Genomic DNA, 15,340 nt, shown 5'->3' on the forward strand with positions numbered 1-15,340 from the left:
TAACCATAGAATATGAGGAATATCTGATTATTGGCATTTCCAACATGCTGTTTACGTTGGGGTATATTTTGTTTAACCTTTTTAGTGTTAGGTACCATTTATTATTTATTGGATGATAGTCACCTTCTGCAAAAAAGAAATGTCTCAAAGTGTCTTAACAAAATAAAATACGAAACGTATCTTGTAAATAGTTTATAAAAACTTTCAAGTTCAAAAATAACATAAGATGTGCCATTTTATCCCATATTTCTATATTTTGTTATGGATGTTTATTGTACAATCCATTCCCATCTTCCTTGATACTGATTTCTAATGGCTTCAAATTGCAAAACTATTTTATATATTTTTCTTAAGTCCTTATTTTCCTCAAGTAGAGATTAAATTTTCAGAATTAGTAGTGTCTCTGAGTGATCCATAACTCCTTAACAGTTGATTCACAATATTTCTAATTTGAAGATATAGAAATTTGTCATCTCATTTTTAATAATATGTTTTGATTGTGTCATTTCCCACTATTTTTATAATTTCAACCGTATCATACTTCTGCCATATTTGTATATTTCCTAACAGTTCCTAATATATAGCTGGCCTGTCATCTGCAAAAGACCCGGTCTGACTTGTATATGTTTTTGATATAGCAAAAATGTTAATGCAGGGGTTAGTTTTTATAAATTTGTTGCCCAAGTAATCACAGGTGCCTTGTTAGTTGATCAAAAGATTTTTAGCCAGCTAATTAAAGAGAAGACCTAATTATAACAAAGTCTAAAATGTTTGAAGTCTTTAAGGTGCCACAAGACATACAGAGCAATCTAAACTGTAGGAAGCCAGCATAATTAACACCATCTTAAATTAAGCCAGAGTAAGGTACCCCATTCCAAACTCCTTTCAGGAGTGGAGTTACTGCTGGAGCTAGCCCATGAGCCTGGCAGAGGGAAAACAACCCTTTAAAATAGAGTTTGACTTACATTACCCATTTGCCAGTGTAATTTCTGCTGGGTTGCTAGGTCAAATGATTGAACCAAAAGGAATTTGGAATAGGAGCAAGCTTGTCCTGTCCCCAGAATGCTCCTTTTTTGGGACTTGCCTCATCTGAGCTGGGATGGAGGACTTACACCGGCATAGCCCCAGCTGAGCTCAGCCAGATATGTCTATTCCACACCACCTCATCCTGACGGATCTTGGGCTTGGATTGCCCCCTTAGTCTGTTGTGGTAAAAACAACACATGGCTACTGGGCCAAGTTCAAGGTGCTGGTTTTGGTGTACAAAGCCCTATACAGCTTGACCCAGGATACCTGAAATATTGTCTTACCCCTTATATGCCCAGTTGATCACTGCGCTCTGCAGGTGAGGGCCTCCTGCAGATACCGTCTTATCAGGAGGTCCATTCTGCACAATATAGGAAGCAGACCTTTAATGTGGCGGCACCTACCCTTAAATATTAGACAGGCGGCATCTCTGTTATCTTTTCGGCAGCTATTGAAGACCTTCCTCTTTCAACAAGCCTTTTAAGTAGAGACCTATCCCAGTCTGCATCTGTGTTTGAAATGCTTTTTTAAGATGTTTTTGAAGTTTTTTAAAGGTGTTTCAATATGTTTTTTTAAATGTTTTGTTTTAATATATTTTAAAGTCTGTTTTTAAGATGTTTTAGAGGCGGTTTTAATGTTTTTGTTTGCTGCCCTGGGCTCCTTCTGGGAGGAGGGATGGGATATAAATTTAATAAATAATAATAATAATACATCTCTGGAAATGGTTGAAAATATCTCACTGACTGTGCCCAAGCTAGAAATGGAAAAGTAACCAGGACGAGATTCTGATGGGAGTGTGCGTTTTCCATTCTGGATGTTTTTATTTAAACTCCATCTTCAATATAAGATGGACATTTATTGGCGTGTGCATCTCTTATAAGAAATGTGTTTCTTTTTGTTCTTCCAGTCAGCTGTTGGTCATGAATATCAGTCAAAGCTTTCAAAGCACTGTTCCCAGGTGGACTCTGTGAAAGGTTTTGGCGGAAAGTTTGGTGTGCAAGCAGACAGGGTTGACCAGGTAAACCACCTCTTGTATTTCTAGAATTGCTTTCAGTAGCTTCCTCCTATGTTTGTTCCCCCAATCCTCTGGACCAGATTGGGAGGAGGCACATGGAAAGAAGGGGGGGGGAGAGTTCTGTTACACAAATGGAAGTCTGGGTGCAAGCACTGAATATAAACCCAAATGATTACGCAGCAGCATAGAGACCCGGTAACAGTGGCACACTTCATTCAGTCAGCCTTAGCAGCTTGGAAGAACAGGAACGTTTTACTCAATAATAGAAACCCACTAGGGGCTCCACCATCCATTTCCAGGGTGGGCAAGCGTGGTTTGATAGAGAAGCTTTAGAAACTTTACAAGCATATTATGGGTTTATGTAAACAATTTGTAGAATATATAGGGACTGATTCGGCATAATTCTGGCATACTGCAAACTGAGCCAAGAGGTTTATTCTAGATAAAGGACGTGCCTGAAACATGAGTGTAACTTGCATTGGAAGTAATAATTTTCTGTGATCTGTACTGTACATTTTGTTTGGTGAGGGATTCTGCGATACTGGCTAATAGAGACCTCTTCTGATTTTGTGATACAGCGTTGACGTGTTACTGTTAAGATGGCTAATAAATAACTTTCATTTCTTAAGACCTGTTGGAGTGGTTCTTCATTTAGAATGCCCTTATAATTTTGATTCTTATTCAAACCATTTTTATTTTTTGCAGTCTGCTGTGGGATTTGAATACCAGGGGAAAACAGAGAAACACGCTTCACAAAAAGGTACAGCATTCTGAGGAATTTGGGTAGATCTTTTCCCCTTACAAGAAATGGTACTTTAACTGCAGGATTCTATTCCAATATTATTTATTAAATGTCTATCTTGCCTTTCCTCCCAGAAGGATCCTAGGGCAGCAAACACTAAAATGCTAAAAACATATTTAAAACATCTTACAAACAAAACATCTTAAAAACAAAGCGTCGTAAACAGTTCAAGCAGAGATGCAGGCCTGTACTTAACAGGATTGTTGAAAAAGGAAGGTCTTTAGTTGGTGCCAAAAAGACAACAGAGATGACGCATATCTAATTTAAGGGGAGAGGAAATCTTGAATGAAGGCTTTTGGAACAGGACTATTGAGACTGTCATTCAGTACTGCAGTTAGCAAATGACATGGATAGAAGAACTGACCTTTCAAATAATATTCTGTGGCAAATCCTTTGCTTTTTAGGGTGGTAAAAATATCAGACCCTTTAATAGAAGAATCTTTTCTTTGGGAGACCTTCTACAGAATGTTTTTGGTATTCACTACTTAGATATCAGCTGTAGTTCTAATCAGACAGTCACTTAGATAGAAGTCATGTTTGGATATTCAGTTTCTTCACACAATTGTAAATTGTGTGAGGAGAGTTTGGATGCTCTGTCTACCCTTTCCCCCTCCATCATATTGTCAGCTCTACACTGCGTCAGCAGTGCCGGTGGGGGGCTGGAAATTCCTGGGTGGTTGGCAGGGAAGCAAAGTCCTTAGCCGGCAGTCTGGCCATAAATCTGCCAGGTCTAGGAGGAGGGGAGCTGATAAGGGCCAGGCTGGTCCGAAGCGTACTTGCCGAGTCAGGAGTCCAGAAGTGAGGTCAGTAGAGGTCCAGGATCAAGTGCCAAGGGGTCAGTCCAAAAGAGGGTGCCAGGAAACTAGGAACACACAAGCCACGCCTGACGTTGCAGTCAGCAACAAGCTGCAGCCAAGGTGTGCCTTATAAAGAGCAAGGTTGACAGCAGGTGTGAGTCCTCAACGTTTGGGCCTTAAGGAGACAGGCCTGCCTCTCTTCTGCCTGACCTTCTGCTGTCTACGTTCTGCAGGTGAGGGGGGAGTATCCTGTTCACTGTCTGTGTCTGGCTGCAGGGCCTCTGCTGTATCTGGGGTGCTCTGCAGCTGAGGGGCAGAAGGAGCTGGATTCTCAGGAGGCTCCTCCGTGTCTCCTTCTGAGTCTGCTGCTCCTGGGTCTGCTGCTGTTACTCCCGAGTCGTCCTCATCTGAGGAGTCCTCTGACGGGGCCATGACACATATCTCTGTTCTTATGTATGCTGCCCTCCATTAGTTGAAGGGTGAATTTTTGTCGCAGGGAACCATCTGCACAATTTAGAACCATGAATAATCCAGATCGTTTGGGCAGAGAATAAACTGTGTGAGACTCCTGGGTTTGTTCACTGCTGACTTGTAAGAACGTTGCTTCGGACTAGCCACTAGATACTGTGTCTCTGTAGGTGAGAATGTTAATCCACATTGCTTTGAAACATGTAAAAGTTCCATCCAGTGAACCTGAATGTTGGGAGAGTCCAGAATGACAAAAGAAAGTATTTCTTCACAGAGCACATAGTTCTGGAATGTGCTGCTACAAGATGAAGTTATGGCCACACCAATTTGGATGGCTTTCAAAGAAAATTAGACAAACTCATTGAGGATAAGGCTATCGGTGGCTACTAGCCATGATGGCTATGTTCTCTCTCCACTGTTGAAGGCAGTACGCCTCTGAATGCTCATTGGTAGGAATCCCAAAGAGGGAGAGTGCTATTGCATTGAGGTCCTGTTTACAGGCTTCCCATTGGCCTATGGTGAGAGCAGGATGCTGGATTAGCTGGGCCTTTTGGTTGATCCAGGAGGACTCTTATGTCCATCAAGTGACTTTTAAAAGTCCAAACTGAAGGATTAGTGGCAAGAACTATAGGAAGCTCAGACCAACTATAAACTTCTTGGGATGAAAACAAACCTTTCATTTGTTGGCAAATGTGTCACTTAATCAAAGGAAGAAAGTTGTTTAGGATTTGGGATGGAGTCCCTGCCTCTCACCCATCCATGCCCATGCATTGCAGTGTTCCTCTCACTGTTAAACCATGTCTTGCTGTAGTACCTGTAACTCTCACATGTGGGACAAGCCTTTCTGGCCAGTCAGTTCTCTCTTCTGAATGTAGCTTCAGTTCTATATGAGGGTGTTTCTCTACAATTCAGGCTCCTGAGTTCTGTTAGTTAACTTCTTCTTAAAACTATTTGAAATATTGGGAACAAATCACTGACAAATGACTTTTTCCGGCATTTGCAGTAAGACTTGTGAATGGTGTAAGATATCTACTGCTCTGTCATAAATATCAACCTACCTCTTTTTCAAGAAAGTTCTTGCTGAAGTATCTTAGACAGCTCCTTGGAAGTTTGGACTAAAACCCGGAGCACATTTCACTGCCCCACTGACATGGAGCCACCAGCCACCACTGCTTGAATGTCAAATACTTACTCTTTAACACAGTCTAAATCTCTCTTTCATCGTTATAAGCAGAAGTGGCTTTCCAGTTTGGGTTGGAGCTGCAATGCTAGCTTCCTGGCAGTAGTTTCTCTGCTGTGTACTGAGAGGAGTGAGGTGGCAGAGAGGTCAGCACTGTGCAGGTGCACTGGCAGAACCAATCCGACACTCCACTGGTGCATACATGCAAAACTGACCTCCCCACCACCTCGACCTCCCAGTGAGCAGCAGATACCCCACTCCCAGGGAGCAAACATTACAGCTCCACCTCACTGAATGAGCTGCTTCTGGTTATAAGCGGTATACCTGAAGTGAAGTTGCATGTCTCCAGCTCTTTCAGTTATTGTTTATTTTTCAGGGTGTGGATATTGCAATTTATTTATTTTATTCATTTATTATTGCATTTGTATCCCACCTTTCCTCCAGGGAGCTCAAGGTGGTATACATGGTTCTTCTCCATTTTATCCTCACCACAACCCTGTGAGGTAGGTTAGGCTGAGAGGCTGTGACTGACCCAAGGTCACCCAGCAAGCTTCATGGCTGAGTGGGGATTTGAACCCTGGACTCCCAGCTCCTAGTCCAACACTGTAGGCATTACAGAGCACTGGCTCAGATTGTAACCTGAGTTAGTAATTTGTTGAGTGTTACACTGCAGGTTAGGTAACCCACCCTATTCGTGTGACTGTAATGTTTTAAACTGTTTTTAGTACTGAATTTTAAATGGCTGTAACCTGCCATGGTCCTTATGGTGTACGAACTGAATAAATAATAAGTGTGACTGTGTTGTTATAAATGGTATGACTTGAGGCCAAATACAGTGGTGGGATGCTATAATGTATCAGCTTTTGGTCTGTGGGCTAGATATTATTGAAGGAAGTGCTACTCATTCTTTTCCTCTTCAGAATTGTTCAATTGGTGCCATGACAATTTCTGACATTGTTCCAACATGTTTGATTCTTAGACTACTCAAGTGGATTTGGTGGGAAATACGGAGTGCAGGCTGACAGAGTGGACAAGAGTGCCATGGGATTTGATTACCAAGGAAAAACAGAGAAGCATGAATCGCAGAAAGGTTTGTCATCTTGCATTCTCTTCTATGCATTTTTAAAATTTTAGTAACTTGCAATACAGTAGCAAATCTGCAAATAAAATAAATCATAATCTAATCATAAAATAAACCTAAAATGTATTTCTAATCATTAAATAAATCTAAAATAGGGTAGAGATTCACCTCATGTTAATCGTATCATCTCAATGAATTACCTTTCTCTTCTGTTTGAAAAGAAAGTCAATTTTACATTTTTTAAAATTGTTTTTAAAAAATTTAAATTGTTTTTTGTGTTTTAAAATTTGTATATTTGTTTTTGTTTTTAATTGCTGTAAACTGCCCAGAGAGCTTTGGCTATGGGGCGGTATATAAATGTAATAAATAAATAAATTCTCATGGTTTAGCATGCAGAGAGCCTGCTTGTGGGAAACGACCTCTTCTTCCCAGTTCTCTGGGATGAAGTGAAAAGGGTAGTTGGATATTTGTTTATATCTCCAGCTGCACATTGCTGCTCCTTTCTGCAGAAACATGGCAGAAATGATGCACCTTTCTTCTCTGTGGAAGAAACTAGGTGTAGTCTCTTTCCCTTCCTCTTCAGTGTTTGCAGGAAGCAGCAGGGAGCTACTGCAGATATTCCCCCCCCCCAATAAAAAGGCCAACTTCTTAGTGAACAAAACCCCATCTTTCCTTTCCTTCTCCAGAATGGTTTTACTCTGAGTTGGGTTTTTTTGTCGAGCCTACTTGCTGCCTCTTGTAGCAACATTATGGCAGAGGTGGGGAATTTGAGGCCCGGGGGCCAAATGTGACGGCCCTTCATGCCTCTTGATTTGGTCCTTGGGACTCTCCCCAGAACGTCTCCCCTCCCAGAGGGCACACCCTCCTGGAGAGCTTTGGGTTCTTGAACTGTAGCAATGCCTGTTGCTGGCCTGGAAGGGAGATGGAGAGGTGCGTGGTGTGTGTGTGTGTGTGTAGTAATCTCTGCCTTTTTGTTTTGCAAGGCTGAATTATAGCCTGCTCTACAAAGGTAAGAGTCGTATCCATTGCTCGGCCTGCTTTTGCATCTGGCCGGCTCCTGGAACATTGCCCATGAGGAAATGCGGCCCTCGAGCTGAAAGAGGCTCTCCACCTCTCCCGTATTGGGAGAAAGAGACAAGCCTTATCCTTTGTTCCTTGCCTTTTTTAGAGAAAAGGAGTAGTAGTTTCTTTCCCTTTCCATCATTTTTTGCAGGAAGCAACAGGAAGACTTGCCTGGTGCTTTTTGCAAAAGCTGAACCGGAGAAGAGGGGACTTTTACCCTGTAAGGTGTGGGTTTGCAGAAAGTGCCATCTACACCTTCCTGTTTCTTTATACTGCAAAATGCCAACAGAAGGGAAAGAAAAAGGAAAAAACCTTTTTGGTTCCAGGAAGTGATGGTCACTTTCCCTTCCTATTGAGTTTGTGCAGGGAGGCAGTGTTAGCATCATAACTGCTCGTGCTTTCTGCAGAACCACAAAGAGGGAAGCCCCATCCCATGTAGAGGACTGTCTCTAGTTCCAACAGGTTTTCTTGTTTTCTTGGAGGAAACTCCATGGAGAGAATGCTTCAAGGCCACTTCTCAAGGATGGGTAGCCTATAGGCTGCACCCTACTCTTCCAATCCCCACCCCACCTCCTGTGTTGGTTACTACTTTTATTTTCCCCACAGGGGCCCTCCAAAGAGTCTTTTGTCCACTGGTTGCTTGGGCTGTGGTCTGAAGCATCCCCAGCGCCCCCCTTTTCCTTCTTTCATTTAGACTGGCTCTGTTGGACAGACGGAGCTTGGCCACTAGAACTGGATGGTTCTAAGTTACAAGAGGGTGTGGCCTTCTTCTCAGCGGTAGTGGTGGACCTGGGAAATTCCCTGAGCCCCAGAACAAGTTGCTTACCTCTGTCCAAATCGGCCATGGACATGTGTCTGTTGGCTTCTGATCTGTGGCACAGGGCTGATCTTATGTATGTTGCTATCGCCCTGTGCCAGTGTAACACTCTTTTACTTAATTGTGCTCAAGCAATAGGTAGCTCAGAGTTGGGGGATCTGTGACTCTTGATATGTTGTTGGGACTCCCAACCCATCAACCCTAGCCAGCTTGGCTAATGGTCAAGGAGGATGGGAGTTGTAATCCAGCAAACTCTGGACACCCATAGGTTCCCCTTCCCTAGGGTAGCGGGCTATAGCATCACACACTCCATCTCCCAATCCTTTCTTTTTTAGAGCGCTGTTTCCCAATTTCTTTCCTTGTTGGCTATAATCACAAATAATATGATAACTGGCAGCAAAGTTAAGCATAATTAGGGCTGGCCGGAGTTCCTGTTTAACCAAGACTCACAGGAGGCAGTGATGGCCACTACCTTGGATGGCTTTAAAAGAAGATTTGACAAATTCCTGGAGGATAAGGCTGTCAGAGGCTACTACTATACTGTTATACTCTGTCTCTATAGGCACCGGCAGTATGCTTCCAAAGACCAGTTGTTAGAATCCGCAGGAGGGAAAAGTGCTCTTGTGCTCAGATCTTGGTTGTGGGCTTCCCATGGGCAATTGGTTGGCCACTATGAGAACAGGATGCTAGACTAGATGAGCCACTGGCCTGATCGAGCAGGCTCCTCTTATGTTCTTATAAGACTTGAAACTGGCTTAGAGCCAGCATGGGCGAAACACTGTGCTGTGATTAAGATGGGCATCAGGAACTTGCACTCCAGAAGGGATGAGGTGAGGGTGGGGAGAACAACCTTGCAGCTTTCTCCCTGTTGCCTCACAGTACAACCCTATACGTGTCTATGCGAGGGTAAGTCCCATGGAGTTCAGTGGGACCTACTCCCAGGTAAGCATGTGTCGGATTACAGCCTAAGTCATGACTTGCAACTGAACATGCAACTGCCTCAATTGAAAATATGATTTGACATGTCTCTAGGTGATGTGAAAGCTCCATCTGTGATGGTGGGCCTGTGACGGCTCTTTCCCACGTGCACGTCAGCAGCGGAGTTTTCAGTCAGAGTGGTGAACATGACAGTGTGTCAGCTGACCTCTCATCCAATAGCTATGAATAGGAACCGTTTAGTGTCTTAGCCTGTACCATTAAGAATTTTTGTTTTTACTCCCGCCTCCAGATTACTCCAAAGGTTTTGGTGGTAAATATGGTGTGGACAAGGAGAAAGTGGACAAAAGTGCTGTTGGCTTTGAGTACCAGGGCAAAACTGAAAAACATGAATCACAGAAAGGTTTTTATTTAAACTTTATTCAATGAAATTGTGTGGGGGTGCCCTTCTTTAAATCTGACCCTTTTACTATAATTGAGTGTTCTTGCATTAACTGAAGTCTTCATTTTTTAGAAGTATAAACTTTCCCCCCAAAAATAATCCTCTTCTTTATCAATATTTCCCTTTTTTATTCTATAATAGATTTTATTTATTTTGTTACATTTATACCCTGTCTTTCCATAAAAAAAAAAAAAAATTCCAAGGCAGCTGACATCAATTAAAATCCACAGTTGATTGCTGAAGAAGGGCCTGTCTGATAATGCAGAGCCCTATTGAAGCACTGAATGGCATGGCTAACATCACAGCACACGTGGTCCTTCATAAGGATTGTGGTGTTTTTCTGGATTTTCTGGATTTCTGTCTATGTGCTTTGTTGTAAACTGCCCAGTGGCTTGTGCAAAGAGCGGTATACCAATAATCTAAATCCACATAAAGTATTTGTATACTGAGCCCTCATAAGATGTCAGGATGGTGTACAGCAATATAAAAAACATAAAAAGAAATTAAAAGCAGTACAAAGCCATCATTAAAATGCCTGGCTTCTCAAGAAAATATATCGTGTGCATATCTCAGCTTAGACTATTGACTGCATTCAGCAGAAAAGCTGGACGATACAACTAGAAACTGTTGCTGTGGCAAAACACTGATTATCATTTTCTAGTATAAGCAGCTGTCTCTTAAATTTGTACTGCATAGGATTAGCACCATCCACTCTTACAGATTTCTGGTAGATGGTGAATATTTGTTCAGGTCTAAGCAGCATGATCCTGAAGTCACCATGAGACCAAGTAGCAGGGTAGAAATTGCAAAATAAATACCCTAAGCATGTTTATTCAGTGGTTTAATTTATCTGAGTTTAGTGAGTGCTTAAGATTGCAGCTTTGTGTACTAATATTTTCCTGCTTTTTTTAAAAAAATCCTACTTGTATATCTAGTTCAGGGGTTCTTAACTTGTGGTTCAGCGGGTCCATGAACTGGGTGGGGGAAAAGCTATTTGCAATGCAATAACATTGTATGCAAAATAGTGTGTGTCTGGGTTTATGTGGGGAGGTGGTCCATAGCTTTCATCAGATTCTCAAGGGGGTCCCTGACCCCAAAAAGATTAAAGACCGCTGATCTAGTTGGACCTGGCACGGGGAAGTACACTACTTCTCTAGCACTGTATATGCAAACCCACTTGAAACTGCCTCTAAGACAAAAAAAGATCTCTGTAACACCTTATGGCATGTTCTCTATGTAGATTATACAAAAGGCTTTGGTGGAAAGTTTGGGGTACAGACCGACAGACAGGACAAATGTGCCCTCGGTTGGGACCACCAGGAAAAAGTACAACTGCACGAATCTCAGAAAGGTAAATGCATATTCATGGCTGCACTTTTAAAGAGTGACAAAGATTACAGTTGTGTATAATGCTGTGGTTGAGCTTTGTTTTAGAAAGAGGGTATACACATCACATGATCTAGAGCAGAGATAGCCAGTGTGGCACCCTCCAGGTGTTGAACTACACCATCCCTGACCATTGGTCTTGCTCACTGGGGCTGATAGGACTTGGAATTTAATAACAGTTGGTTATTCCAGTCTGTCATCTATCATTGGTAAGTTAGTCAAAATCATGGGATTTGCTTAATTAAATGCACACACAGAGACATATCCCAACCAGTAACCATGTAGCGATTTGTAATCCATAAGCTATTGTGAGGTAATTGGGCAGAACACAGCGAAAGCAAATATAGAATTAGGCTAAGTGAAGTAAATATTGCTGTCTAATGCTTGGCTGAAAGGTGCTTGTGCATTGTGAGAGAGGCTTAGCCTGCATCCCCCCCTCCCAATTCTATATCTGTCACTACTCTGGATGGTTTCTGCTCTGGATGAGCTGAAGCCGGAATGGGGAGATAGGTGGAATCACTTACCCCATGCATGAGAAGTATTTTCTTCCAATGTACAGGAAGCTTTGGATTGAAACCCGGGCCTCCTAATTCGTTAAAGGGTTTTACAAGTTATTTAAGGTTCAAGAACTTGTTAATAAGAAATTGCTGGTATCTGGTGCTGTGCTCATGCAAGGGGAGTTTGCCATCCATCTCCGCATTACAACCCCTCATGCCTCCCCCAAAGTGTCTCCTGTGGGTCAAGGCACCATAAGGAAAGGCCCCAGATAATGCATGAGGGGCTGCAGAGGGAGTGGGAAAACGGAAAGAGGCAGCTTGCATGAGTGGTCTTTACTCAATCACTAACCATTGGAAAGCTGACATGGCCAAACTATGCAGTTATCTTTCCGACTTGAGGTGCCACATAGGTATTCCTTACTTTCCCTATTTAGTTTGCCAGTGCAAAACTCCCCAAAGTTGATTAATACTTGCACATTAAATACATAGCAGGTTGTGGTTATGGATCACAGCCACTTTGCGGTAGCCTGAGCTGCAGCAGTGATCAAGCAGTTCCAAATCTTGTCATGCAAAGATGGTTTGTGAAGGAGCTCTTTAATAGTGCAGGAAATGCAGGTTGAAAGACTGTACATGGTTCAGATTCACGTTAAATCATGATAAAAACATAATGTTAAGACAGGTTTCAATGACAGTTTGACATATATCTTGTAGTATGTCTGTTGTTCATACTTGATTGACTCAATGTGAGTACAATGTATACTGTTTACTCTCCTGTTTGAAATTATTGTATTTTGTGTGGAAAATGTTCTGTTTGGTTCAGTGGCAAACTGTACATTCCAAAATATTACATGGGTTTGTGTCATTTCAAAATACAGTGAGATGGAATGGGGAGAAGTAGCATTTCTGAACGCTTTCCCATGTCAAAAAAGCTCTCTGCCTTTGAAAAAAGGAATGTATAGGAGAAGGTTCTAATACAGCTTTCTCCTTGATGTGCTGCGGAATTTTTGGTGTGGCGGAAGCATTCAAAGTTGTGGTTTCCCCCAGCTCCGAAAAGGGCTAAACCATAGAGTGTCTTTAATTTGATTCTGAATTGAGGGATCTATTAATATCTATGTGTAACAACCTTTTGAAAAGCTTCCCTTCCTGGTAAAGAGTGTTGTCTTTGGCACATTTTGTATCTAAATTGTTTTTTTCTTTCCCCTCCCCTCCCCACCCCTCCTTCTCCTCTCTTGGATCTTTTTCCTTCTCTTATAAACCTGGATTTCTCAGATTATAAGAGTGGTTTCGGAGGGAAATTCGGTGTTCAGACAGAGAGGCAGGACCCATCAGCTGTGGGGTTTGACTACAAGGAGAAACTAGCGAAGCACGAATCGCAACAAGGCATAGTTTCTAGTTGTAACTCTCACCCAGTGCAGCCACTTCTAACACAGACTTAAGTTGCTCTCTTTGAATGCCATGCACCCCCTCAGGGAATTACATGGCCACATTTTTCTCTCTGAATCGTACCATGCCAATACATCACTGTAACCTTTAATGGAATTTGAATGATTTAAGCCACTGCCAGCCAATCAATCTTTTTGGAAGCGTGCATCAGGTCAGTTGTATGTTACAGCACTGCTTGAGTGTGCACTCCACGGTATATCTGGAGTGCACCTCCCCCAGTGCCTTGTGTAGTTTTGCTTCTGGCCTACCAAACCTGAGTCTTAGCCATAGCAAGGTTACTTCTGTCCAAGAAATGCCACTTGTGGCACTCGTATTTTTTTAGGAGTTGAGTTTAGGTTCCTTCAGTCATAACAAGAAGCCAACATGTTGGGTGTTCCTTTATGGTGACGTCAATATACTGCCTAAAAATTGAAATATAGAAGTCCTTTTTATATATCATGTGCCATTATGAGATGCTTGTGCTCTTGGCATGTGAAATCAACCAAGCCAACACATTAGCCTTGTCTCTTTAATTTAAGAAAGATCCACATCTGTTCGTTTCCTAAGACGAGTATACTAGTTTCATACGTTCCAATGCTAAAGTCATACTCTTTGTCCAATAGAAAATATGCCCTGAGTTGCCTGTTAGGTTTGACACTTTTTGTTTTCAGTGATTACTGCTTTGTGCAGTGTATTAGTTCAATATGAGAAACGTGAAACAACATCTTCATTAAAAAATTTAGGCAAAGGTGATTTGGTTCTAGTGTTTGGGGCAGATAGATATGAATTCTTTGTTTATATAGAATCCCCTTGAAAATAAACCAAGGGAACCATGAGGTCCTCCCCAAAATCAGAAGTAACTTCTAAAAGCTTATTTCATTCCTTGAGTTCTCCTACAGTGTGTGTGTTTTGTAGAAGCTTGTCTGTACAGCACGTAATTGTACTGTTGGCAATCTGTAATGAGATAGTGGGTTGTACCTGACTAAGTCAAACTCAGAGTAGACCCACTGAAATCAGTGGACATGACTAACTTACGTTCAGTTATTTCAGTGGGTCTACTCAGAGTGTGAGTCAATTGGAGACAACCCCCTTTGGCCAATTTTCTGTGTCTTTGTGGCACTTAAAATACTTGTTTGTTGACATGATAAATGCTAGGAGCGGCATGTGGTGGTCTGAAATATTCAGCATTACCGTGAGTACAGAATGTCCGTAATTTTTCCAGTGATTCTGTAATGAAGTAGTAGAGTAATCGAAGGCTGTGCTATAGAAGTGGTGTGGGTCAGAGATGGTGGGTTGGGTTGGGAGAGGGAAAGCACCCTTTTCTTTGCTTGGATCCTGCCAACAGTCATTTAGTTTCATTTCAGCTAATGAAATCTGCATGAATCTGGCCCACTGTAGCTTGTGCATTTGCAGATGTTTCTACCAAAGTCTTCAAATATATACACTTCCATCTTTTGCATCTACTTCTTTTGCATTTTTGCTTGGCTACAGTGATTGGGAACTCCTAAGCATGTAGGTCCTTTCAGTACTTACCTATATTGGATAAAGCCCCAAAGGAAAGTAGAAACAACTACCTACAATTATTTTATTTTTTATAGACTACTCGAAAGGATTTGGTGGCAAATATGGCGTTCAGAAAGATCGGATGGATAAGGTATGACCATACATCAAAGTTTGCTTGTGGCACGGATGCACAACCTTTTTTCTGTCTGGGAGCTAATGATGGGTGGAGCTAAAGATAAATGATCTAGATTAACTTATCCAAAATGAAGACCACCCTGCTGCAATTTTCACCATGGCTGCCTCAGATTAGAATTCCCAGTCCCATGCAGATCTAAGAGATAATCCCCATGGAGCTTGATGGTTATTCTGAATAAGTATTCAAAGGGTTTTGTGTGTGTGTGTGCGCGCGTGCGTGTGCGCCAAATACAGCTATTGTTCTGTTCTTCGATACACTTGTTCTGGAAAATAAGTGAAAATAAATCCCTTCATAGTCCGATTGATATATATGTGTGTGTTCACAATATATACATGCACACACAAAAAACCTAGATAGATAGATACGCACAGCAGAAGCCTCCTAATCTGTTTTTACAGCTGGGATAAAATCTTCTTTCCTCTAAGCTGTAAAACCTGGAAAATCAAATTAAAACAAACCCTTTAGGGCAGTATTGAACTACATGAATGTGCTAGTGCAATGATGAGTGCCAGCACAATGAGACGTCCGCCCTCCTCCACCTGCATATATCCTGCACTGTCCCCAGATCTGCAAAAATATTTTATAAAAATGTCTGAACAAAAGTATGGTTACTGCATAAAAAGTGCCAGGGTTCAGTAGAAAAGCTCCTCAGCCTAGCAGGTCAAATGTCTCCTGTACCAGAAATGTCTTGTAGTGCAATCATAATGATG

At 41.9% G+C, this 15,340-nt stretch overlaps 1 protein-coding gene across 3 annotated transcripts in view; it reads left to right on the forward strand.

The window, feature by feature from the left end:
- Positions 1 to 15,340, forward strand: part of CTTN (cortactin) — a 42,012-nt gene that overhangs the window by 13,376 nt on the left and 13,296 nt on the right. For all 3 annotated transcript variants that reach the window (XM_061610708.1, XM_061610706.1, XM_061610709.1), the window contains exons 5-10: positions 1,934 to 2,044; positions 2,747 to 2,801; positions 6,268 to 6,378; positions 9,477 to 9,587; positions 10,867 to 10,977; positions 14,530 to 14,585. In XM_061610708.1, the coding sequence (XP_061466692.1) occupies positions 1,934 to 2,044; positions 2,747 to 2,801; positions 6,268 to 6,378; positions 9,477 to 9,587; positions 10,867 to 10,977; positions 14,530 to 14,585 (555 nt within the window). The remainder of the gene's footprint in view (positions 1 to 1,933; positions 2,045 to 2,746; positions 2,802 to 6,267; positions 6,379 to 9,476; positions 9,588 to 10,866; positions 10,978 to 14,529; positions 14,586 to 15,340) is intronic.

Source organism: Rhineura floridana, chromosome 2 (genome assembly GCF_030035675.1).
Source record: "Rhineura floridana isolate rRhiFlo1 chromosome 2, rRhiFlo1.hap2, whole genome shotgun sequence".
Lineage (NCBI taxonomy): Eukaryota > Metazoa > Chordata > Lepidosauria > Squamata > Rhineuridae > Rhineura > Rhineura floridana.